This window comes from Lampris incognitus, chromosome 1 (assembly GCF_029633865.1).
Source record: "Lampris incognitus isolate fLamInc1 chromosome 1, fLamInc1.hap2, whole genome shotgun sequence".
NCBI classification, from domain to species: Eukaryota; Metazoa; Chordata; class Actinopteri; order Lampriformes; family Lampridae; genus Lampris; species Lampris incognitus.
In genome coordinates, this window is record NC_079211.1 from 39,483,880 (window position 1) to 39,507,907 (window position 24,028).

Below are 24,028 nucleotides of genomic sequence, written 5' to 3' on the forward strand. Positions count from 1 at the left end.
GGACAGCGACATAAAAATAAAAAATAAAATAAAAAAGAATATGGATTCTCAGTGGGCCATGTCGTTGGGACATTAACGGTGACATCTATAAAAGCGAATCTGACACGACTGTTTTGACACATCACACGTGTCCACCGGCCAATGTCAGACTCCTCCTTTATTGTTGATTCATTCATTCATTCATTTATCATTATTAGTATCAGAGTTATTTTTGGTCAGCTTGCCTCAAGTTTTCTGGATTTCTTGCCATTTTTCCTAATGAAGAGTGGAAAGAAAGGTATTGCATTCTGACGAGGGTTAATTCCCTTTGGAAAGAGTTTTTCTTTTTTTTTCTTTTTTTTTTTTTGGATTGCGATTCGTCATCCTTTGACCTAGGTACCCTAGACCAAGTGGACAGCGGTATTATAATGTTGAAATGTGTCAACGTGTTCTCAAAACACTGAGGAGAATGGTCAACATCAAAGTTTTCTATAAGAAAGTATATAATCATCTAGATATCTACACAAACACACAAATATATATTCATATATATATGTATATACCTTTTTTATAATATGGCTGTATTGAAAAAGGTTTAATTACGTCAGTAATTATTTAATAATAAACCACATTGGATTGGAAAGGAGTCGAAATGGTAATAATAATTGCTAGTGGTAGCTTCGTTTTCCCCCTACAGATTTTTAAGGCTTGCCATGACGTGACTCAGGTTGTTTCGCTGTCAATCACCTCAGTAATGATGGAAGCTACAGCGGTAGCCACCGTAGAAGCCCCGCCTTCTCCGTCCCACGGCGGGACTGCAGGCAACGTCCGCCATGATTGCTTAGTGTAGTTTACTGTGACACACGACTCTCAATGTCTCTCAGCCAAACGATTTACTCGGCCAATTCTTTGTAAACTGTGACGGCTGATGAGAAAAAAAGGCGTGGAGTTTATTTATTCATTTATTTTTTTGTTCACTTTGTCTTGGGAAAAGGAGCCGGAGTGCAGGCAGTAAACAGGGACACCTCTACCTTGGCTACGTCTGCATCAAATAGTCTGAACAGATATCACGGGGTCAAACCAGCAACAACTTTTTTTTTCTTCTTCTTTTCCTCCCGACCATGTTCCAATATCGGAGTCATACATGTTCACAAAGGTTACTATAGTTATTAGCCATTATCATGATACAAGTATGTGTCCAATGTAAATCAATCAGATTCAAACAATCCTGTGAAACCATCAAAATGTGGCACAAATGCAGTCCCAACAGTTTTCTTCCAGCGGGGGGGAAAGTGTTGTGAACACATACTGTAATGCTTGGGGCACCATTTTGTGCAAGAGTATATTAGTACAATTTCTTTTCTTTTTTTTCCTCTCTTGATGCGTTCTGAGAATATGACATAACTGACCACATTCTTCCTGTGTTTGATTTTTTTTTTTTGTGATTTTTTTTTTTCGTTGTGTATGTGTTTTACAGTAGTCTACATACAGTAGGCTAGCCTATAGGATCTGCAGCTCAGTGCTGTAGTTCAACAACCAAAACTACACACTGCACATCATTACCTCCGTCGTTCGGAAGGCTCTCTTAAGATCAGATATTGCATCTCAATTGCTTTTTAGGAACATAAATGACCAAAAAAAAAAAAAAACAAACAAAGGGAAAAAAAATCATCAAAAATATTTACTCATTACAAAAAGAAAAGCAAAGAAATAGAACCATCTAGTACGATAGTCTAAAGGGATACTTATTGTATATATATATATATATATATATTTTTTTTTACTCTCTTTTAAGTGTTGGACTTTGCGTGAAGTCTTTCCAACGTTATTTTTCCCTTCATTTGCTCCCTGCATTGAACACCCATTCACTTATTGGAACAACACCTCTGGCTTTACTTCTCTTGTCTGATTAGCAACTGTGCAAATCAACTGCGACCCGCCACCTTTAAAAAACACACAATACATTTTGTTTACAACGAGGCATAGTGCTATATACACATTATATATTCATATATTATAATATATTGTTTCTTTTTTTCTATATGTAAACCAGCACATTCTCTCACCTTTTAGCAGTATACATACTAAGCACAAATACTCATTCAGTTGTTCTTGGTTAGTGTCAATACAATTTAGATTTTGTTTTTTGTTTTTTTTGTTTTTGCTTTGAGATAACAACTCATTTCTCAATTAGTATGTATAATATTACATTGTTACACCGATTTTGTTAGTTTTGGACATCAGCTGGCCAAAGACGACAAGCCTACAAGACTCGCGCCTCCTGGCGACCTCACTGCTATTTAGACGTCAGCTTCTGGACAGCTGGACACCGAATAAGGCCTTTGTACTTAGTGTGTGTTCCTAGTAAAGTTGAACGAGAATCGAGTGATGTAAACATTCAATTTTCTTGTGTGTTACCAAGGAGTTGATTAGATAGAAAGAGGTTCACAGGAGGAAGGAAGGAAGGAAGGAAGGAAGGGAGCGGAGGTAAAGAGACTATGTGTTACAAAAGGGAACATTTGCCATGGTTATTTCGGTCGGGCCAGGAAGGAAGGCCCTAAATCGAGAGAGAGAGAGAGAGAGAGAGAGAGAGAGAGAGAGAGAGAGAGAGAGAGAGAGAGAGAGAGAGAGAGAGAGAGAGAGAGAGAGAGAGAGAGAGAGAGAGAGAGAGAGAGAGAGAGAGAGAGAGAGAGAGAGAGAGAGAGAGAGAGAGAGAGAGAGAGAGAGAGAGAGAGAGAGGGGGGGGTGCACATGTGGGGGGGGGGGTTGGAGGAGGAGCAAGGGCAAGTGGGAGGAGAGGGGAGGAGCAGTGAGCCCCTGAAGAAAGCAAGAAAACGAGGGAGGGAAAGATGAGGAGAATCTTCACCACCTACCATGCTCAAGGACCACCACCCGACAAACAAAAAACAACTCTAATACCCCCCCCCCCCCCATCACGCCAAACCCCAAGCAGCAACAATTTCGACCCACACACACACACACACACACACACACACACACACACACACACGACACAGACTAAAACACTCAGATACACAAAGACACACGGGGTTCAAGACGGCAATAAAAAAAAAAGACACACAAGAAGCCATTAGCTGTGAGGTGAGAACGAGCGAGTTTAGAGAGTGACGGAGACAGGGTTACTACCCTTGCTGGAGGGGGAGGGGGGTTAACAGTAGCTCAAGGGCTTATAGGATATTAAAAAAAGAAAAAGAAAGAAAAGAAAGAAAAAAACCTCGCAATCCCCACTCGATTAATAACCACATCCCTCAAAAGACCCTCACACAGAGAAAGAGCAACAGGTCAAAACCAAAACGAAACAAAAACAACATACTGGGGGAGAGCATCCAAGAGAGAGAACGAGAGAGGGAGGGGAGGGGAGAGGAGAGGAGAGGACAGGAGAGGGAGGGACGGCAGGATAGATGGGCGTGAGGTAGAGATGCTGTGCTGATGCAGAACCTCTACACGCCTGATAGCTCTTCATAATGTAAAGCCCGTCCCTTGCTTTATCCCTGGCTGCAGTGTCTGTGTTTTATTTTTTGTGTTTTTTTTTTATTCATATATTTATTCATTTGAAGTGGTGGTTTGGTGCCACTTCTGGCAGGCTTGGAGGCTCTCTCCCTTTCTGGGGTTGGGTGGTGTTGTAGGGGTTGTACGGGTGGGGGTGGGGGGGTGTCGGACTTGCTACTGGCTGCGTCAGGGACGTTTAAATCTGACCTGGAAGCTGGACTCAACGCGATGCCGGACTCGGCCGTGTGGAGAAGTAAACATGACTCGGCCGAATCCATCACTAAACGTTCAACCATCTCTGCGGGTGGGGGGGTGCGATTACATTCAGATCTTTTGTTTGATACATTCTTTTAGTGTCGACGGGGAGTCGCTCTGCTTAGCCTGTTTTATTAAGGAGAGCGTGGTCGTGCGAGGGGAAATTGCGTTGCACCTGCACAAGAAAAAAATAAACGAAGAAGAAGAAGAATCGGCTCCATATGATTGCAGCTATGCGTGTGTAACTAAGTGTGGATTTCAAAAGTTGCTGTTCAGTTTTTCATGCAGAGGGTAGTGGAGTCTGTGATGGCCCGGCGGCCTGTCCAGGGTGTCTCCCCGCCTGCCGCCCAATGACTGCTGGGATAGGCGCCAGCATCCCCGCGACCCTGAGAGCAGGATAAGCGGTTTGGATAATGGATGGGTGGGTAGTGGAGTGTGAAGTGGTGTCGTCCCCCGTACAGTCGCCCATGTGTCGGGATGTACTCCGAGACCCTACAGCAGGTCGCCATATTGTCTTGTGCACCAGTGTTTCATGAAAAAATTTGGGGAACTTCTATTGTTCTCAGTAAGCAAAGCGACCCGGATGTCTATTTCAGATGTGACTTCAGTGACATACCTGTGTTTCATGGGGTTGTTGACTATTATATGTATAAAACCAATGTAATGGCATCGATTGACACAAAAGATGGTTGTGATGCATTGGGTTTTGCACGTCGCGTATCAGAGCACCAGTTGTGTGCCGTGTTGGTGTCCAAAAAGACGACAGGTGGGGCGAGTGAGTGGGACATGTCCAAATGGGAAATAAGAGACTTCTGATTGGTCAGTGGATAAAATGATGTGATTGATCGCTACCTGGCTCAGTTTCAACACTATCTTTTCCAGCTGACATAACTGAAGAAGGCAGGCAGTTCGGCTGCTCATACAGGGACAAAAAAAAGAAAAAGAAAAAAGTTGACAGATTTAAGGTGAATGTCAGGTTTGGATAAAATAGCAAATAATGTTAACAAATCAAAGTATAACAATGCTCTTAACAATGACCACGGCGGGTATGGGGAAACCAGGGCTAGCTTATGTTTGAGGTTGGTTCAGCAGGTTTAACATTCAAAATAATTGCTTACCCAGGAAGTGCTTTTGTCCGAATGGTCCGAAAACAATTCTCTGGTAAATTGTCCCAGATCTGACCCGAGGGATTGCCATCGGATCAGAAACCCGCCAGTTTCAGGCCCGGGCTTCAGCGCGCTCACGGCAGCCAGCGGTAAGGCCGGGCCAGCACATCCTGTAGCAGCCAGCAGCAGAGGCCCAAGTCAGAGTGGCAACGTTAGGGACTCAAGTCACGGGGAAGGTGGAGGACAGGTGAGACTTTTACCTCCGTACAGTGCATAGATTAAATCAAGGAAGCACTACAGTTACAAAAAAATAACAAACAAACAAACAATTGAACGAAAAAAAAAGAAGAAAAAAAACAATTATTTTCTCATTTGCGATTTGTAAACTTTTTCGTTCATGATTTCGTTAAATGTTTCTTAAATTGTTTTCTTTGTCCACAGCACACACGCACGTTGTCTTGGTTTTTAAATTTACAGCAACCATCTTTTTTTTTTCCCGCTAAATTGAAGTTTCTTTTCTTTTTTTGTAATGCATCCGCACAAGGTAATGGCAAACGCAGCTTGTGGTATTACCAACCGTGACCGGAGAGATAGGTTTTTTTGTTTTGTTTTTTTTTGTAAGTTTTTTTTTAATTTTTTACAAAAACAAACAGAAACAAAACAAATAACACACATTCGCAGAGACACACACACATCACGACGACTGACGTAACGAGGGAATAGCAAAAAGGTGTTTTTGCTACAGAGGTCTCTCGCACCCCCTCCTCGTCGAGGCAGGGTGTGCTGACGTCACCAACACAGACAGGAAGCAGCTTCGTTGTTATATTGTTCAACAGAGGACTCGTTGTCGTTGCAGTTGTTCTGGTTGTACCATTGCTGTTAAAAAGTCTGATTTCCTCCATTGTCTTTAACCTCCTCCATAATCTTCTTGGCTTCCTCGTTTTTAGCAGTGTCCTCCGGTGAAAGGAAAAAAGAAAAATCAACAAGGTCCTTTTCGTTACTTTATTCTAACGTCAAAAATGTAAACATCTTGTGAGGTCGCCTTGCATGGAGGTACTCAAGAGGCCTGTCTGGGGCGGGGCCGTGATGTTGGAGGGGTGTTGCTTTAGTGTACTAAGGCGGGGCCAGTAAAGGGGGAGGAGGGGCTGTCAGCGATGCAGGGACTTCTGGGCCTCCTTCAGGAGAGTGTCAAAGTCCAGTGCATCGTACTTGCTCTTGACAGGCCCCGGGCCTGCCTCATCTGTAAGAAGAAGACCAATGCCAAGAGTTATGTCGGCCTCAATATATATATAGCCATGGCAAAAGGTAAACGGTTTGACAACACAGAACAAATTAGAAGATGGAATCTATCTATCTGTCTGTCTGTCTGTCCTGTCCTGTCCTGTCCTGTCCTGTCCTGTCCTGTCAGTCTGTCTCTGTCTAAATTGTATCTATCGGTATTATATGTTTTCCATTCTTAGTTAAGTCAATTTTATTTGTACAGCCCATTATCACAAATGACAAATTTGCCTCAGCAGTTAGTAGAATAATACCAAGTTCTATATGCACACAGTTATGCTTTAGACTGTCTGTGTATGCTTGTGTGTGTGTGTGTGTGTGTGTGTGTGTGTGTGTGTGGGTGGGTGGGTGGGTGACTGTCTGTTACCCAGGTCTATGTAGCGCTTCCTGGTCACCCTCCTGGCTCCGTTCTGGAACAGCGTCTCACGTTCTCTCCAGTGTCTCTGAATCCCTGCCTGGCGTATCTTAATCACACCACAGCGTTCCCTATCGACAAACAAACATACATACATCCATACAAACAAACAAACAAACACACACACACGCGTGGACAGGCATGCACATGGGAAGACAATAAGACAGACCCAGAAAGATGGATAGACACACAGACGGAGGTATGCTTTAAGTAAATAGCACCCTCATGGCTGCTAGAGATGGTTCATGTTGGCATCAACAGAGACGGAGAATACTGAATTGGACATAAAATCAATGTGCTTCTACATCTACAGTACATTAGTATTCATCCCATCAGCTTTGTTGCCTGAATGCACACTGACAGAGTGAATAAATATATATTTTTTTCCCAGCTCCAACTAGTCCATTTAGAAAAAAAAAGAAAAAAAAGAAAACGAGGATCAACAGTGATTTAAACAAACCCCAATGCTCTGTCTTTGTAAGCTTTGGGGGAGGTCACTGATGGTCATGACTTTTGCATTGCAAGAAAAAACAGTTATAGTTTCAGCCAGGGCTGCACTGATTAACGGTGTATAATCATTAACACCATTCACAAATGTTACGTCGATCTTTAATCTTCCACAATTCATCCCATGGCCATATAGAAACATTTAATTTAATGACTTCTAGAATGCTCAGGGTGGTTAAATCATCAAGACGCTCATACAAGATGGAAAATTAGCCCTTAATTAATCAATTTGTCCTTATATCCTCAAAGCAAATACTAACGTTGACATTAGTAAGGACCACAAATGTTCAGAAATAGACTCAGTATCTGGAACTTAATTGCAAATCACCAAATTTCATCAAATGTCATCATTCTGGATATAAGGCTGAGGGACAGCGGACCACTTACTCGTTGTGTATGATGACCTTGCAGTCCTCTGCACTGCCGAAGACCTGGAAGCGTTTCCTCAGCATGTTCTGGGTCATGCTGGTCGGCAGGTTATGGATGTACAACACCTGGCAGTTGTCCTGGCAACAAGGAAACCATGGCAACAGTCAGGACAAAGGGTAACAGGGAACACGGACAGGGACAGACGAGGGTATCTGACAGAATGCAGAGCACCCCCGCGACAAAAAGAAAGACAGGTTCTTCACACTGAGTAGCCAGCTCATCGGGTCGGGTATGCGAACATGCTCACAGAAAATCCCTTCTAGGCCTGATTAAACTAATACTACTCCAACAATGGCCCTGAAAAACCCTCATAATGGAAATCTTAAAAGTCATTGTCGGTGTTTGTTTCAGCTTAGTGATTTTGCAGGATCAACAAGCAAAGAATACTGTATATCATCCATCCATCCATCCATCCATCCATCCATCCATCCATCCATCCATCTATTTTCCAAGCCGCTTATCCTAATTAGGGTCGCGGGATGCCGGAGCCTATCCCAGCAGTCATTGGGCGGAAGGCAGGGAAGCACCCTGGACAGGTCGCCAGTCCATCGCATGGTCGACACATTCACACCAAGGGACAATTTCGTACAGCCAATTCACCTCACCTACATGTCTTTAGATTGTGGGAGGAAACCGGAGCCCCTGGAGGAAACTCACACAGACATGGGGAGAACATGCAAGCTCTACACAGGAAGACCTGGGATGACCCCCAAGGTTGGATGACCCCCAAGGTTGGACAACCCCAGGGTTCGAACCCAGGACCTTCTTGCTGTGAGGCAACAGCACTAACCACTGGGCCACTGTGCCACCCTTGTTGTGAAGCGTCTAGTGTGTTGGTGTAGTGTTCTGTGCCTATCATGTCTCACTCTTAACCTTCACCGCTGGCTAGCAGAAATGCGAACAGGAGAGTCTCTCCCTGCCAGTACATAACCTCTCCAACAGCAAGCCCTATGTAGTGCCTCCTTATGGCGACACACGGTAACTGGGTAGACCTTGGACCCTGGCTGAACTACAAAGGGCTCGGAGAAGGTCTGGCCCCTAGGCGTGCGGTACGCAGGCCGGTGTGTGGATATTCCCTGACGCCCACGAACCAGCCCCCAGCAATGGGTTAAATAGTGCCACTGCCTAGTAGTTACCTCGTGAGAGGAATAGGCTATGGGAGTAAACCCCTACAGAAAATCAATGTCCACAGTGCTGTTGTTTTTGTTTTTCTTGCCCTTTTGTATGTGTTGAAGTGGGAGAGTACTGCTGGCATCGTGTGTGGCTGCCGCTTCTCCCTCTCGTAGCCCCTCTTCCCATCCACCCCTGTATGTTTGTGCTATGTTTATCTGTTGTCTTGTTTTACCCCGTTTATTGTCAAGCGACTTTGAGTGTTAGAAAAGCGCTATGTTAGATCGATTTATTATTATTATACCAATGAACAAATATAGTTTTGCTTATCACCTCGACTCAGAACTGTCACAATCACAGTCTCCTTTATATCAATGTCTTGATATCCATGTCTCTTTAAGTGTTTTAATTTGAAACTATATTACACCCAACATATTACATCCAGTGATTTATCCAGTGTGACTTTTCTCCATACCTCGTCTGACTTGGCTTTGTTCCTCTGCTTGTCCTCTGGACAGCTCTCTGAGTTCTCACTGCTGATGAAAACACAAAGACAGAGAGAGGTAGACACAATGAGAGAGAGACTCAGCGAGCAAGAGCGACAGAGACAGAGACAGAGAGAGAAGAGGGAGGACAAAAGATAGAACTAAAAGTGCAGAACGAAATCCAGATATGAGAAAAGAGGTAGCGAATAATACACTGACTGAAGCGAGTCTGTCTTTCTCTCACACACGTTTCACACTCACTGGTTCCTTCATTATACCGCGCTCTGTCTCTCTCCCTCACCTGGAGTCTGTCTTGCTGGTGGGGGAGTCAGGGGAGTGGAGGGTTGGGGAGGGTGAGCGAGACGCAGATGAACGCTCGGCCTCCTCCTCCGAGGCCGGCGGCGTGGCCGCAGCCAATCGGCGGTCGTGCTCTGGTGAAGACGACACGATCTCTGTCTGCTGTTGGTGCAGTTGTTCCAGAACCTTCTCTGATAGCGCCGGCTGCTCCTGGTCGTCCAACTCCCCACTCCCTGGTGCCCTCTCTGCCCCTTGGCCTCTCTTGGCCAGCTCTTCCTCTGCTCCTTCTCGCGACCGGAGGATAGCGCCCAGCATGGCGGCGCTGCGCTTGCGGCTCTCTCCGAGGCTCAGCGCGCAGTAGTCGTGGTCACCAAAGGTGCGGTGAACCACCGCACCTCCCCGGGCCAACAGGCTCTCGCCCTCCATCCCAGTCTGGCCCATGCGACGCAACTGGGCATACAGCTCTGTCTGCTCTGGAAGCTTCCGGTGGTGGGAGCGGCTCAGCCAGGAGGAGCCCTTGGTGGTGTTGCTGTTGTTGTTGGTGGCCGGGGTGGGGGTGGGGTGGGGGGACTCTCCTCCTCCTCCCTTCCCTGCCTCTGTCGGCTTAAAGAGCTCTTCCTCCACAGGTTTGTGAGGCGGGGTGGTGGGCGGAGTCAGACCTGTTGATGGATGTGTTGGGGTGGGGGCGGGACAGATGTACACACATGAAACACATGGACACTTTGCTAATGTAATAGAAATACATTACAGCGCCAACCTCTGAACTCTGTCAGTTTTGAAAGAGCTAGTTGAATTCTTGACAAGTACAACTCCCCCAGAAACTTTATTTAACTTTGTGTTGTGAGGCTTGACGGACAGGCTGACCGACTGATGCTTTTCTTCTGCAGAGGTCTGAATGTCTCACAAGTTCAGACTGGGTAGCTGTTGGGGATGTCCCAATAGACACAAGGAATTGGTATCAGAGTTGATTAAGGCTCATTTTAATTGACGGTTATTGGCTTATATGTCAAGTCTGATCAAATTCCCTTCTTCCCCATTTAGATGTCATAAGCGGATGTCATCCACAAATTGCAGGAGTGCGGCAGCGTATTTTAAAAAGTCAACACCAACATATGGCTAAAATACCTGCAGTGTGGCGCTATTTTAAAGTGAAAAATGAAAGCAGCCCAGCCACCTTAATGTCTGTCATGCCTGTGTTTGATGAGGCACTAGTAACGGAACTACTTTCAACAGGAGCAATGTTATTATAGCTTGATTGTTTTTGTTTAAATAAATAAATAATCAATAAAGTTGACAACCATTAAAAGAAAGCTGTGATGCAGACCATTGTTTTTCTTAATGCAGTGCTATTCAAATTTCTTGGCATCCTACCTAAATTGCTTTGGCTTATTAACTTTAATGTATTTGAAGTGTGTACTGTGCAGGTGTAATATGAAGCAAGATTTTACAATTGATATCAACAACAGGTCAAAACTTTCATTTTCACTTTGCTATAAAAAACCTTACACAAAAATTCATCATTTGGTGGATGCTGCAATTTTGTAGATTATTATTTGTGTTTAGCTAAGTGACCCATATGGTGACACTGATAATTATACTGAACCCCACACCCCACCCATAATTTTGACATGAAACATGGTAGCCATTGCTGTTGTATCGGCAAAATGAGCAGCCACACATGTACATGATGTAGATATTAATGCGATAGCTATTGTTTTACACATGCCCGCAACAGGAAACATCCAAAAGGAAATTTGCTTGCATGTAAATCTTTGGGTTTTATCAATAACTCCCGTGAGTTCATGTGAGGACCTTTTGCACGTTCGTGGGAATCAAACCTCTAAGCCCTGCAGTCTCAGTGCCACGCGCTGCACCCATTGAGCTATGTGGGGCTGTTTCGACATGCTACTATTTCCAAACAAGATTAGATATGGCTGAACTGTCCCTCATGACTGTAGCTGTAAACAGCAGAAGACGAATCTCCATCTCACAAATAAAGCTCTGCAAACATGTCAACAATACGAGATGTTTACCTGCTGTTCCACACAGGTCCACACTCAGGGTCTGCTCAAATGGCTTGGTGCCGAACTGAGGCTCTCTGGTGGACAGACAGAGACAGAGAGAGCGAGAGAGAGAGACAGACAGACAGAGCGAGAGTGAGCGACAGAGACAGAGAGAGTATAGTAAACAAAAAGTAGGAAGACATAGATAGATAGATATCAGACGTGGATAAACAGAAAAGAGAGGGGAGAAGGAAGACATATCAGAGAGTATGGTGTCAAAATACAGAAATTAAAAACCAAAAAAGTTTCACAGTAAAAATGACAGGCATACAAAATATATTCACAAGCTTCTCTTTCCTTTAACAAAAATCAAAGACAATAATAATAATAATAATAATAATAATAAAGAGTTCCAGCTTAAATCTGCTGAATATGAATTACATTTTCCTTGGTAAATGGCTGCTGGCATGCCAACACCATCCCTTGTCTCTTATCACAGTGACCATATGTACCCAACTGTCCTCTCCTCTATTTTTCCCCTCCGTTCTATTTCTGGCTGTCTGTTCTTTCTTGTAGCTGCCACGGAAGGCGGGAGTGGTGCCACGCGGATTGGCTTTGGGGGATATTACTTACCTCCAACAAAGGAGAAGGGAACAAAATTAAATAATGAAAAATAAAAGGAAAACTTTTTTTTTTTGCAAGCACTTGACAAGACAGATTCATTTGGAGGATGCACTGAGGCCAGGGGTTTGTAAAGTTGAACCGCTGGGCTTTGTGACGGGTCCCCGCGGGTGGGGTTGGGCTGGCGGAGTCATTTGGAAGAGTAATGGCAGAGAAGGCAGACACTTTGACTGGCACAGAATGGAGGCTTGCTAAGCTAGCCAAGGGTCCACTTTCATACAAAATTGGGAGTTAGATGGCTGAGACAGTCTCAGGTTTATCTTTTTTTCTTCTTTTTTTTTTATAAGTTCTGCATGTAACAACACCTTACAGATTCGTACTTGACACAGCACTGGTACTGGCTGACTTCATAGTGTATGTAAAATAAAATAGATCTTGACTTTTGTTCATTTTTTAAAAAGGCCATACCGATGTTTTTATGTTTTACAAATCAAATAAAACTTTACATTTTTGCTAACTATTTTCCAAAGCATGCTGTTTTTTTTAGAGTATTGTTTTTTTTGGATCCCCCCCCCCTTTTTCTCCCCAATTGTATCCAGTCAATTACCCCACTCTTCAGAGCCGTCCCGGTTGCTGCTCCAACCCCTCTGCCTCTCCGGGGAGGGCTACAGACTACCACATGCTTCCTCCAATACATGTGGAGTCGCCAGCTGCTTCATTTCACCTGACAGTGAGGAGTTTCACCAGTGGGACATAGCGCGTGGGAGGATCACACGATTCCCCCCAGTTCCCCCTCCCCCCAAAACAAGTGCCCCAACTGACCAGAGGAGGTGCTAGTGCAGCAACTAGGACACATCCACATCCGGCTTCCCACCCACAGACACGGCCAACTGTGTCTGTAGGGACACCCAACCAAGCCGGAGGTAACACGGGGATTCGATCCGGTGATCCCCGTGTTGGTAGCAACAGAATAGACTGCCACGCCACCTGGATGCCCCAGTTTTTTTAGAGTTTTGAATACGTTTTTCCTACATTCCAGGCAGCCACTGGTTTCCATTCGTTTCAGTACAGAATGAATGTGAGATAGGTAATCTATTGCAGTGAACATACTGTCGCTCATATTTGTTTGTCAAAGTGACGTTATCGTTTTATAAGGTGTATTTTATAGCACAACTACTCTCCAAAGAGGTGCTTACCCTGCAGACTTGGGATTCAGTGGCAGGCAAAGGCAGGCTCGCTTTTCTACAATCAGAAGAGACAATCAATTATACGAACACGCACACACACACACACACACACACACAAACACACTCTAGCACAAGCATACACAGACAGTCTAAAGCATCATTGTCTGCACTACTTAAGGACTAATATCAAGTATCAAGCAAGACTTCCTGGATCTTGTTTCTTGTAACGTCACATGTGTATTTGCTTTATGTGATGATTGCTTTTATCCAGTTTATCCACAGTAGCGTAGGATACATTGGATTTTAGCCTCAGTGGCACCAGGTGGAATTAGGTCCCAGCTGATGCTTGTGTCATGCTCTACCTGCTAGCATACAAGACCAAATGTATGTGTTATTTGTGTGTGTGTGTGTGTGTGTGTGTGTGTGTGTGTGTGTGTGTGTGTGTGTGTGTGTGTGTGTGTGTGTGTCATTAGCTAAGTAATCCTTCAAAGATGTAAAAATATTATTATTTGTGTATGTAGTAAAATTCGGACTTTAACGTAGCACAAAATGACCATCATGCATGGGGGGGTGTATGTGTAAAGTTGTCAGTCTATACCAATTGTAAAACGATAGCTTTGCCAAGAGATTTTGGTCTTTCAAACCCTGTCCGAATCTTGATTTTGTGAAACCACTGGGGGGCACCCCACCATTTGGAAATACAATGTCCTTCCACTAAACTACAGGTCCCCATACGCTCATCTTGCTGCACATTTAAAAAAAATGGAGTATGGAGGAACCAGATTTGCGACGCAAAACGTAACCAAAAGGCCTTTGTGTCTGGTAAAAAACAAAACATGATGTATGCCACGCCAAACAAAAAATAAATACAATTATTGCTTTTGAGAGGTAGCACAATCCTCCCGACTATAAAAGCATATAAACGACCGGCTATACTGTATAGCTGGCTGTTCTTTATGCTTTTACAGCCGGAAGGTTTTTACAGTAGTGCAGCCTATACTACTCTACGACCGCTAAGCAGCACTGTCATAGCCACGTGTGATAAGTTATAAATATCATACGGTGTTTTGCAACACCCTTTCTGCTTCACTTGACATTTCTACTGGTGAGACCCTATTAGCGTTAGCCTTGTCACTTGTGGGCCACCGTCGCTTAAGGGAACACTTGTCAACTTTGTCGCAGTTCCTACTGGGCGTCAATGGTGCTCATGAGAGAAAGATTATATGAACTGTATCTTTAAGGGTATGATTAATGTATGTGTTTTCCGGTCTGTATGTGTGTCTATGTGAGAAAGAGAGAAATTCCTTGCCAAATTACAACATGCATGTGCTGACTTGGGTTTCCGCAGTCACTCAAAAATAAAAAATACAGCTACATGCACTGTGTGTCTGTCTGTATGACAACTCCCTGCCGAATGGTCATCATGTGTTTGTAAGCATACATAATATACAGGTATGTGCTGAGTGCCTGTTTTGACGCCGTCAAATCAGCAAATGTGAATATATTCATTCTGCATGTTTATGAGATTCTCTGCTGTCCATATTTCTCACCGTTGTGACAGCAGGGCTTGGTCGGCTCTGCCATGACCTGGCTGGGGCCTCCTTCATTCGGGGTCAGCTCCCCGGCCAAAGGCTCCGTGGTGGTCCCCCCGCCAGCCTGGGTGGGCAGGATTTTGACCTGTGCTCTACCTTCCTCCACCCTCCTCTCTTTATCCTCCCCCTTTCCCTCATATCCTCTTGCCCTTCCGGGCCGCAGCCTCTTGGCGAAGCGGCTGGGGAAAGAGGCCAGGCGTCGGGAGCGCCGGACTGAGAAAGAGCCGCCATCATCCACAATCTCCTCAGGGCTCTGCGGTGCTTCGGAGGAAGTGGCGCCGAAGGTTCTCCTCTCTGGGGAGCAGGGAGATGAGTCATCGCCAAGTTCTGGCTTGGCTGGCCGGCTGGCCGGGGAGGTTGCAGAGTTCGGCGGACCAACATGGGCCGGCTTAGTGAGGGCAGAGGGAGCAGGGGCTGCTCGGTGGGGGCTTTGGGAGTGGGCATAGGGTGGGCTGTGCAGTCTGTAAGGCTTGCTCACATCAAAGGAGCTGCTCTGCTCCAGAAGTTCGCGAAGTAACGAGTTGGCTTTCATCTCCCTCCTCCTGGCAAATGGGAGCCTCCTTGGGGTGCTGCTGCCTGTCCCAGCCAGTCCCCCGGCAACTGCGGCACCCCCGCTGGTCCCCAGGCCACCGACCAGGATAACCTTGCTGTGAGAGTTCTGTGCGGCTGGGCGGGGGGCCTCCTGCTTGGCCCTGTTGCGCGTCAAGCCAAGGAGCTCGCGTTCCTTGCGCTCCCAGCTTTGCTGCTTGCGCGTGGGTAGACAGTAGGTGTGCATGTACCTGATGAGCTCAACCACAGAGTGGAGTTCTTTCTCCGAGCTGAACTGAGGTTCGGCTGGCTCTGCAGGGGCCATGGCCCCTGCACTCTCCCCCTCACTGCTGGAAGACTCTTCCTCCTCCTCCTCCTCTTCCCCTTCCTCCTCCTCCTCCTCCTCTGATTCACTGTCGTCTTCCTCCTCATCTTCTTCTTCGTCCTCCTCTGTGTCGGGGACGCCGTTGTCCTCTGTGTCCTGGGCGGTGGTGAGATGCCGGTGGAGCTCGGTGCACAGGCGGCCTATAGGACGCACCGCTCGTGGCTTTCGCTCCTGAGGGATGTCACTCTAAGGGTGCAATCACACAGGCACACAGGAACAAAAAACGAGAGAACATTTAACAGTCTCTTGAAGATTCGGCATGCAATGTTAGCAGCAAAATATGTGAAATTTTACTATCAGCCACCAACCAAACGCTTGTCAAATGTTGCCTGTGTTTGCTATGTTTTCTGCTCTATGCTATGTTTTCTGCTCTATCAATGACTTTGATTGGGAACCATTCTTAATTTGGAGGTCTACTCTGAACCTAAAATATCGTTGTTCAGCAGAAGGGGGAAAGTCGGTGATTTTTTGTTTTTTGTTTTAGTCATACCAGCTATCAGCTATAATTCAGTTCAGAGAGATAGAGAGAGAGACAGAGAGAGAGTGAGAGAGAGAGAGCGATACACACACTATTATTCACTGCTGCTCTCTTGCCCGGTCAGATGAGTCTCATGCCATCTGCCACCACAAAGCCTTTAAAACTCTCTGAAGTTGCTGCATACCCGCAGATGCATACCACACACACACACACACACACACACACACACACACACACACACACACACGACACGTGCATACTGACATACATATTCTCTCATCAAAACACACGTCATGTGACATAGACCAAGCAGATGCAGGCTTGGGAGTGGAAGTGACGGGAGCAGGCTTAGCCTTCCCTATCCCTGCATTCTGTGGTATCCACCCTGCATGTTTTGGCCAGGACACTGCACTCTATGAATGTGCAATGTGCTTCATAGAGGTACAAGATAAATTACCACTGTACTAATCAATGACCACTTTAAGGCCACGCAGTTGCTGCTAAGTCATACAGCAGCTGTAGCCATCGCAGCTATCCCCTCACCACCGAATGCAGCATTTGTCATGGGTGGCTGCTGAGGAAATGCAAGCAAATGAACAGCTTCCCTGTGCCAAAAGTAGAATTTCACCATCTGTAACAAAAAAAAAGGCTACTGTTGTATTGCTTTCACACCTTGGCTCCGTCCCCGAAGAGGAAGCGTCTCGGAAAAAATCTAATTTGTCTACCCACCCCCCTTTTTTGGGGGGGGGGGGGTTAAGGCATGTTCAGGCCGACCTGAGCATGTTGAGAGACAGTTTCTACTTCGCTGTATTCGAGAACTGTCTGCAGAGTAGATGCAGATTAAATGCTTAAACAGGGAACTTAAAATTACCCGCAACTGGTATTTAAACAAAACAAGCCCGCTCATGCCTTGAGTTGAATGAAATCCGTTAATTAAGAGCGTTCATGGAGAACGTTTCCACACCGGCTCTTCCCTCACCTTGACCAAAGGCCTGATCGGCTTCAGGTGGAGGCTCCTGTTGCTATGGCGATGGCCGTGGCTGCCGTCTTTGTGCGTGTCGATGCCCATGGGCACGTTGGGAGGCGTCAGCAGCAGCTTCTTCAACTGAAAGAGGGCAGGTGGGAGGGTCAAAGAGGTCACAGAAGTCAGGCAAGCAGGTTGTATTTTGCAATGTGTTGGTGAGAACAATTTCCATTCAGGCCGTATATTAACAATATACGGCCTGAATGGAAAATTAAGTGATTTGAATACATGGAGTCCTGACTGTGTGCCTTTGTGTTCACGTGGCTGTGTATGTGAATATATTTTTGCATATGCGTGTGTGTGTGTGTGTGTGTGTGTGTGTGTGTGTGTGTGTGTGTGTGTGTGTTGGAGGTAGAGTGCTGCAACCATATCTATCCTCCACTCATCCCTAATTTCTCCGCACTGCACATGGACACAGGGCCCAGGGCACTGAGGGGAAACTGCAAGTTAGGGGTGGGCGATATATCGAATATATAAATGACTATATTGCGAATATCTAGAACAAATTCTCACGTAATTTTTTAAGCCGCCAGCATGAGACCCACTTTGATATTTCGCTTGTCTCGCTCTCTCTTATATTTCTCTCTCTCTCACGGATGCCTTATTTTTTTCCCCACTTACATTTTGTGAAGACCCGCCCTACTCTGCATCTGATTGGCTAGTACTTGTTTCCTCCATTGGTTCGGTTGGTTAAGGTTACGGTTCTTCTCCTGGATCGTCACCTTGCCATGGTGGAAAAGCTTGCTTGTACCAATGCTCCCAAGAGCTATGCTGTCCAGAGCTTGGCTCCTGGTAGGGTCACCCAAGGTGGATAAGTCAAGGGGGAGGTTCCAGATGAAGTGCGATCCAACAAAGACCTCAATGGTAGAACTGACGGAAAATGTCTCCAGGTTACAGTGGCAGTGAAGGTGGATGAAGGCTGCAACAGAGGGTGGTCCCCAATCATCTTGGTTTTCCATGGCATTGGACTCTCGCCGCTCCCTGATAAGGACCGTGTGGTGGCTGCAGGCGCATCAGCCTCTCCACATGAAAAGCTGTCACGCGCAGGCGTCCTCCCATTATGCAGCTCCAGGATCGGCCTCTATGCCCACCTGAAGACCCAGAGGGAGGACGGTCATACTCGACCCTGAGTGACCGCCGATGATGATGATGATGATGATAAAGTTAGGGTTAGGGTGGTGTTAAAAGAGTGAGCCAATCAGAGACAGAGTAGGGGTAGGTCTTCCCACCAGAGTGCGGCTGGGAAAAAAATAACGCCTCGCGGATACGAAAAGAGAAAAACTCTCATACGTCGCACACACTCTACCTCCCATCCACACCACTCTCCTGGGCGAGTGTGTGTGACGTATGTAATAGGTGAGGCGTGTGTTTTTGTATCTGGAGGGAACAGGGAAAGAGTCTGGAGAGAGCAAAAGAGGTGAAGCGCCTAAGTGAGTTTATACAATTTGAGTTCAGAAACGGTAATAAAAGATGGAGGCAGATGAACTGGTTCCAAAAAGAAACAGCACTGGATCCGTCGTCGGGTAGTAGTTTGGGTATCGAACGGAAGATGTTGAACAAACAACGATTATCTGTAAAATATTCAGCAAAACCATTGCCACAAAAGGTAGCAGTACCACAACTTCGTTTCACCTTCTGAAATGCCACCCACTACAAAACGAATACATATTCTTGTTAAATTTAATTCAGCTGAGATTTCACCCTTTCTGCATGGGAGTTTAAAGTTGTTCCAATAGAAACCACTAATGAATATGAACAAGAATGTTTTAATGCAGACATACACTCACCGGCCACTTTATTAGGCACACCCGTCCAACTGCTGGTTAACGCAAATTTCTAATCAGCCAATCACATGGCAGCAACTCAATGCATTTAGGCATGTAGACATGGTCAAGACGATCTGCTGCAGTTCAAACCGAGCATCAGAATGGGGAAGAAAGGTGATTTAAGTGACTTTGAATGTGGCATGGTTGTTGGTGCCAGACGGGCTCGTCTGAGTATTTCAGAAACTGCTGATCTACTGGGATTTTCAGGGTTCTCTAGGGTTTACAGAGAATGGTCCGAAAAAGAGAAAATATCCAGTGAGCGGCAGTTCTGTGGGCGAAAATGCCTTGTTGATGCCAGAGGTCAGAGGAGACTGGCCAGACTGGTTCGAGCTGATAGAAAGGCAACAGTAAATCAAATAACCACTCATTACAACCGAGGTATGCAGAAGAGCATCTCTGAACACACAACACGTCGAACCTTGAGGCAGATGGGCTACAGCAGCAGAAGACCACACCGGGTGCCACTCCTGTCAGCTAAGAACAGGAAACTGAGGCTACAATTCGCACAGGCTCACCAAAATTGGACAACAGAAGATTGGAAAAACGTTGCCTGGTCTGATGAGTCTCGATTTCTGCTGCGACATTCGGATGGTAGGGTCAGAATTTGGCGTCAACAAGATGAAAGCATGGATCCATCCTGCCTTGTATCAACAGTTCAGGCTGGTGGTGGTGGTGTAATGGTGTGGGGGATATTTTCTTGGCACACTTTGGGCCCCTTAGTATCAATTGAGCATCGTGTCAACGCCACAGCCTACCTGAGTATTGTTGCTGACCATGTCCATCCCTTTATGACCACAGTGTTCCCATCTTCGATGGCTACTTCCAGCAGGATGACGCGCCATGTCATAAAGCTCGAATCATCTCAGACTGGTTTCTTGAACATGACAATGAGTTCACTGTACTCAAATGGCCTCCACAGTCACCAGATCTCAATCCAATAGTGCACCTTTGGGATGTGGTGGACCGGGAGATTCGCATCATGGATGTGCAGCCGACAAATCTGCAGCAACTGCGTGATGCTATCATGTCAATATGGACCAAACTCTCTGAGGAATGTTTCCAGTACCTTGTTGAATCTATGCCACGAAGGATTAAGGCAGTTCTGAAGGCAAAAGGGGGTCCAACCCGGTACTAGCAAGGTGTACCTAATAAAGTGGCCAGTGAGTGTATGTTGCAGGGACGGCTAGACTCATCATACTGGTGTGATTGTATGCATGAAAGGGTTAAGTTGAGCGTTTAAGAAGTGCTTTAAAGGGGATTTCAAAATATCGATGTATCGTGTATCGCAATACATTTAAAAAAAATATCACAATATTAGCTATAGGCCATATCGCCCAGCCCTACTGCAAGCCAGCTCCATCTCCAATCCCCGCCTAGGCATTACCTTTCAGACGGATATTAACACTGTCTCTACTCTGTCTCTCCCCTTTATTCATTCTTTTTTTTTTCACCCATTCATCCATTCATTCCAGCACCTGGTTTCATGACAGGGCTATCAGCCGATATAAATCAGCTTAGAGCTAAAATCCGCCCTAAGCCGTGAAGCGTTCGCTCCGCACGGCCCAGGAGAAGGTGAGGTAGAGGATGCAGATGTGACATGAGGCACGAGGACCGGAGGAGTGGGATATATAAGCACACCATTTTTACCCCGATTAAGTGTTCACCAGGAGTCCTGTTTTGTTTTGTTTCATTTTTGTTTCGAATGGGGCTGCAGAGTGGTTCAGCAGCTTTCACGGTTGCATTTCAGCCCAAGGGTCCTGGATTTGGTCCCAGCCCTTCTGTGTGGCTTCTAAGTATTCTCATTGTGCGTGTAAAAGGTTCTTCCGTTCAGTCCGAAGACATGACTGTTAGGTGATACTCTAAACTACCAATAGGAATGAATGATGTTTAAGGGCTTGCCTGCCTGTGTGTGTCTGTGTGCGTGTGTTGTGTGTGTGTGTGTGTGTGTGTGTGTGGTCCCCATAATGGACTGGTGATCTGTCCAGGGCATCTCCCTGCATTTTGCCCAGTCACTGTGAGGAAGGACTGAATAGAATGAACAGACTGATAGAATGAATGAATGGATATAAGTGATTAAAGATCTGGACGACTGCTCGTACTGCAGGTGGGGAAATAGCTGCTCGGAGACGGCGGAGACTAACACATCTGATGAAAGCAGCTGTCCACCCTGTCAACCTTTCACTTTTAGGTGGCTTTGGACAAGAGTGTCAGCTCAGTGCTTTAAGTGATTAAAACTAAGTAAACAAAAATTTACTTCACTACAGAGGGTGGGTCAGGTGAGGTTGGGCAAGGTTGTTTATGGTGGGCATACACAGAGTAGTATCTCGGTCAAGTGGCTGAATAGGAGGATCACCAGCATCGCTAATGGGGTTACAGCCGCCTTTTGCGGGCAAGCCAAATTGGCTCGCTGTGCTATTGACGCTCCTACGTGAGTGTCCACTGAGAAAAGTGAAGAGCCCACTGAAGGTCTGCGTCTGTGCGTGGCGCTGAAAGTGCTCTGGCAACGGCCGGATGGGCAGAGAGGGATACGTGGCATGAAAGACTACGCTATTGCTCTACTCTACTCTACTCTGGACCCGGTCCATAGCTCTGCTGGCTGCCTCAATGGAGGCCTTGTTTTGCAGAGGAACTGACATGCATGAATCAAGGGACAAGTGCACAGGCGTGCACACACACACACAGTCACATGCAGTTGGAGGGGCATGCACATGTTTGAATTGTAGTTAACAAGCACACATAGACATAAAGAGAGGGACAAACACACACATGAAATAAGCATGTAAAATCAAATAAACACACACACACACACACACACACACACACACACACACACACACACACACAGATAGTCACATGTAGTTGGAGGGGCATGCACATGCTTGAATTGTAGTTAACAAGCACACATAGACATAAAGAGAGGGACAAACACACATGAAAGAAGCATGTAAAATCAAACACACATATACCAAGGGGCACACATGAATAGCGCTAACACAACCATATACATGATACAAACACAAACATGCAGTGAGGCCCACACACGAATGGAAATCCACTCACAAACACAAACACACATGAATAGGGGAATGCACACATGAATGAAGGGGGATACGCATGCAAATACCCATGCACTCTCAAGCACATGGGGCCAGGGGCACCGCGGGTCGGCAAGGTCAGCTGCGGTACAGGGTCACACCAGTAGAGGGAGCCCCCCAGCCTCCAGTCAAGCAGAACAGATGGGACCAGACAGGCAAGAGTGACAGTCATGTGACACTGACCCGCTCCACTGGTGGGAATGTGAGATGTGACACACAGAGCTGGTATCTTGTGTTAAGACCTTATTTTTGTTTCAAATGCTTCGCTGCCTGCCTGTATGCTAGAGTTGAATGGATATATTGGGAATTGTGTGTATGGGCTTATGTCTGTTGGACCATCCCCCTTATACTGTATGTGGGGTTCTGCTGTCCCTTGGCCACATCCAGTAGGATCTATTTACACCACTGGGTGAATTATGCTCCTGCATGAATCACACCAACACGAAATCACGTTTCATTTATTGCACTTTACAAACAAACTAATTCTAATTGTCAAAACCCTATACTACTACCAACCCTGTACCCTTTACTTTCGGCTGCATGTACCACACCATTTCTACAACCTGGAGAGGAAGCATTTGGGGAATATTAAATGTTATTGTTGTGGAAGCCACTGGAAGGACGGGAGAAACGACGGACCCAACAGATGTTTTAAGTTATAAAAGGCTCATAAAGTCCTAATTTACAGCCTTCTAGGAAAAATAGGCCAATGCAGCAGTGGCACCGGCAAGGTAATGCAGGTTAAATGCATTACTAATGCATTGGGGGGGGGGTGGACTTCGACCACGTCTAATCCTACAACACCTCTGCAGCATAAATGCAGGTAGTGTGACGGTGGGTCTCACCAATTTGCGTCACTGTGGACGCTGTACTAATGCAGACGACGTAAATGATAAACGCAAGAAGGGGGGCTCCAACACTGACTGCAGATGTCCAGTACTATAACAGATGCATGCGGCATTATCAAACTAGTGCTTTTACAGAGGCTGTGGCTGCAGGATCAATACGACTCTATTTTACACATTATGTATGCAGGATAAAGGAGATCTGTGAAGTCATGCTCAATTTCCTACAGCAGCGTGTGTGAAGTATAAAATGTAAACGTGCATTGTGGTTTCCAGTGTGTTTGTGTGGTTAGCTTGTAACTAACCGAGCCTAACGCTTGTCGTAACTGATGCACCTTAACTGATCACCGTCATCGTGGCATGATTTGACTGATAGCCCGTCGAGTAGGTTCCCAAAGTCAAAACCATGACAGGGCAACGATTAGGATGTTTTGAATAGTGAAATAGTGAAATGCCTCACCACCAACGGCTTGTGACTGAAACAATGCCGTGTGGCGTTAGGGACTCTCCAAACAACGCACTCTACAAAACCATTTCTGTTTCCCTCTATTGTTGTTGTTGTTGGTTCGTTTCCTTTGCCATCGCCATACCAGCATATTGTACACGGAACACAGCTTCCCATTGTCTGGCAAAAGCATTTTTCTTTTGGCTTCGGTTTCCCATCCTTGCACCAAGCCAATCTGCAGTCATCAAAGTCACTATCATTTCCACCAATTTGGTAGGAATGCCCCTTCCCCCTGATTACTTTTCTCTACAGACTCTAATTCCCGCCCCGTCCTGTCGTGGTGCGGACCTCCAACAGAACCGCGCTGTCACTAAAGCTGGTCTATTGGCTTTCGTCCTCTACACCCCAAACCACCTCTGTTGCCATAGGTAGTGCCGTCTCAACATCCGGGTTTCATATTTGGAATATACGTTGACTGACTTCAGCAGCAGAACTGCTTAACGGCACGACAACGTGCGCTGGGTCATATCCGAGAAGGCCGAGTGCAGCTCAGCTGATATTTACGCTGTAGGTACTTGGCCTTCCAGCATCATTCATGCCAGCTACACAATAGTACCTTTGTAGGCTG

At 45.9% G+C, this 24,028-nt stretch overlaps 1 protein-coding gene across 1 annotated transcript in view; it reads right to left on the reverse strand.

The window, feature by feature from the left end:
• Positions 1–5,454: 5,454 nt before the first annotated feature.
• Positions 5,455–24,028, reverse strand: part of ppargc1b (peroxisome proliferator-activated receptor gamma, coactivator 1 beta) — a 111,274-nt gene continuing 92,700 nt past the window's right edge. The window contains exons 4-12 of the mRNA XM_056292216.1: positions 17,145–17,270; positions 14,733–15,873; positions 13,192–13,237; positions 11,405–11,469; positions 9,376–10,030; positions 9,065–9,122; positions 7,438–7,556; positions 6,496–6,614; positions 5,455–6,090 (exon numbers count right to left, since the gene is read on the reverse strand). Coding sequence (XP_056148191.1) covers positions 5,999–6,090; positions 6,496–6,614; positions 7,438–7,556; positions 9,065–9,122; positions 9,376–10,030; positions 11,405–11,469; positions 13,192–13,237; positions 14,733–15,873; positions 17,145–17,270 — 2,421 coding nt within the window. The 3' untranslated portion in view covers positions 5,455–5,998. The remainder of the gene's footprint in view (positions 6,091–6,495; positions 6,615–7,437; positions 7,557–9,064; positions 9,123–9,375; positions 10,031–11,404; positions 11,470–13,191; positions 13,238–14,732; positions 15,874–17,144; positions 17,271–24,028) is intronic.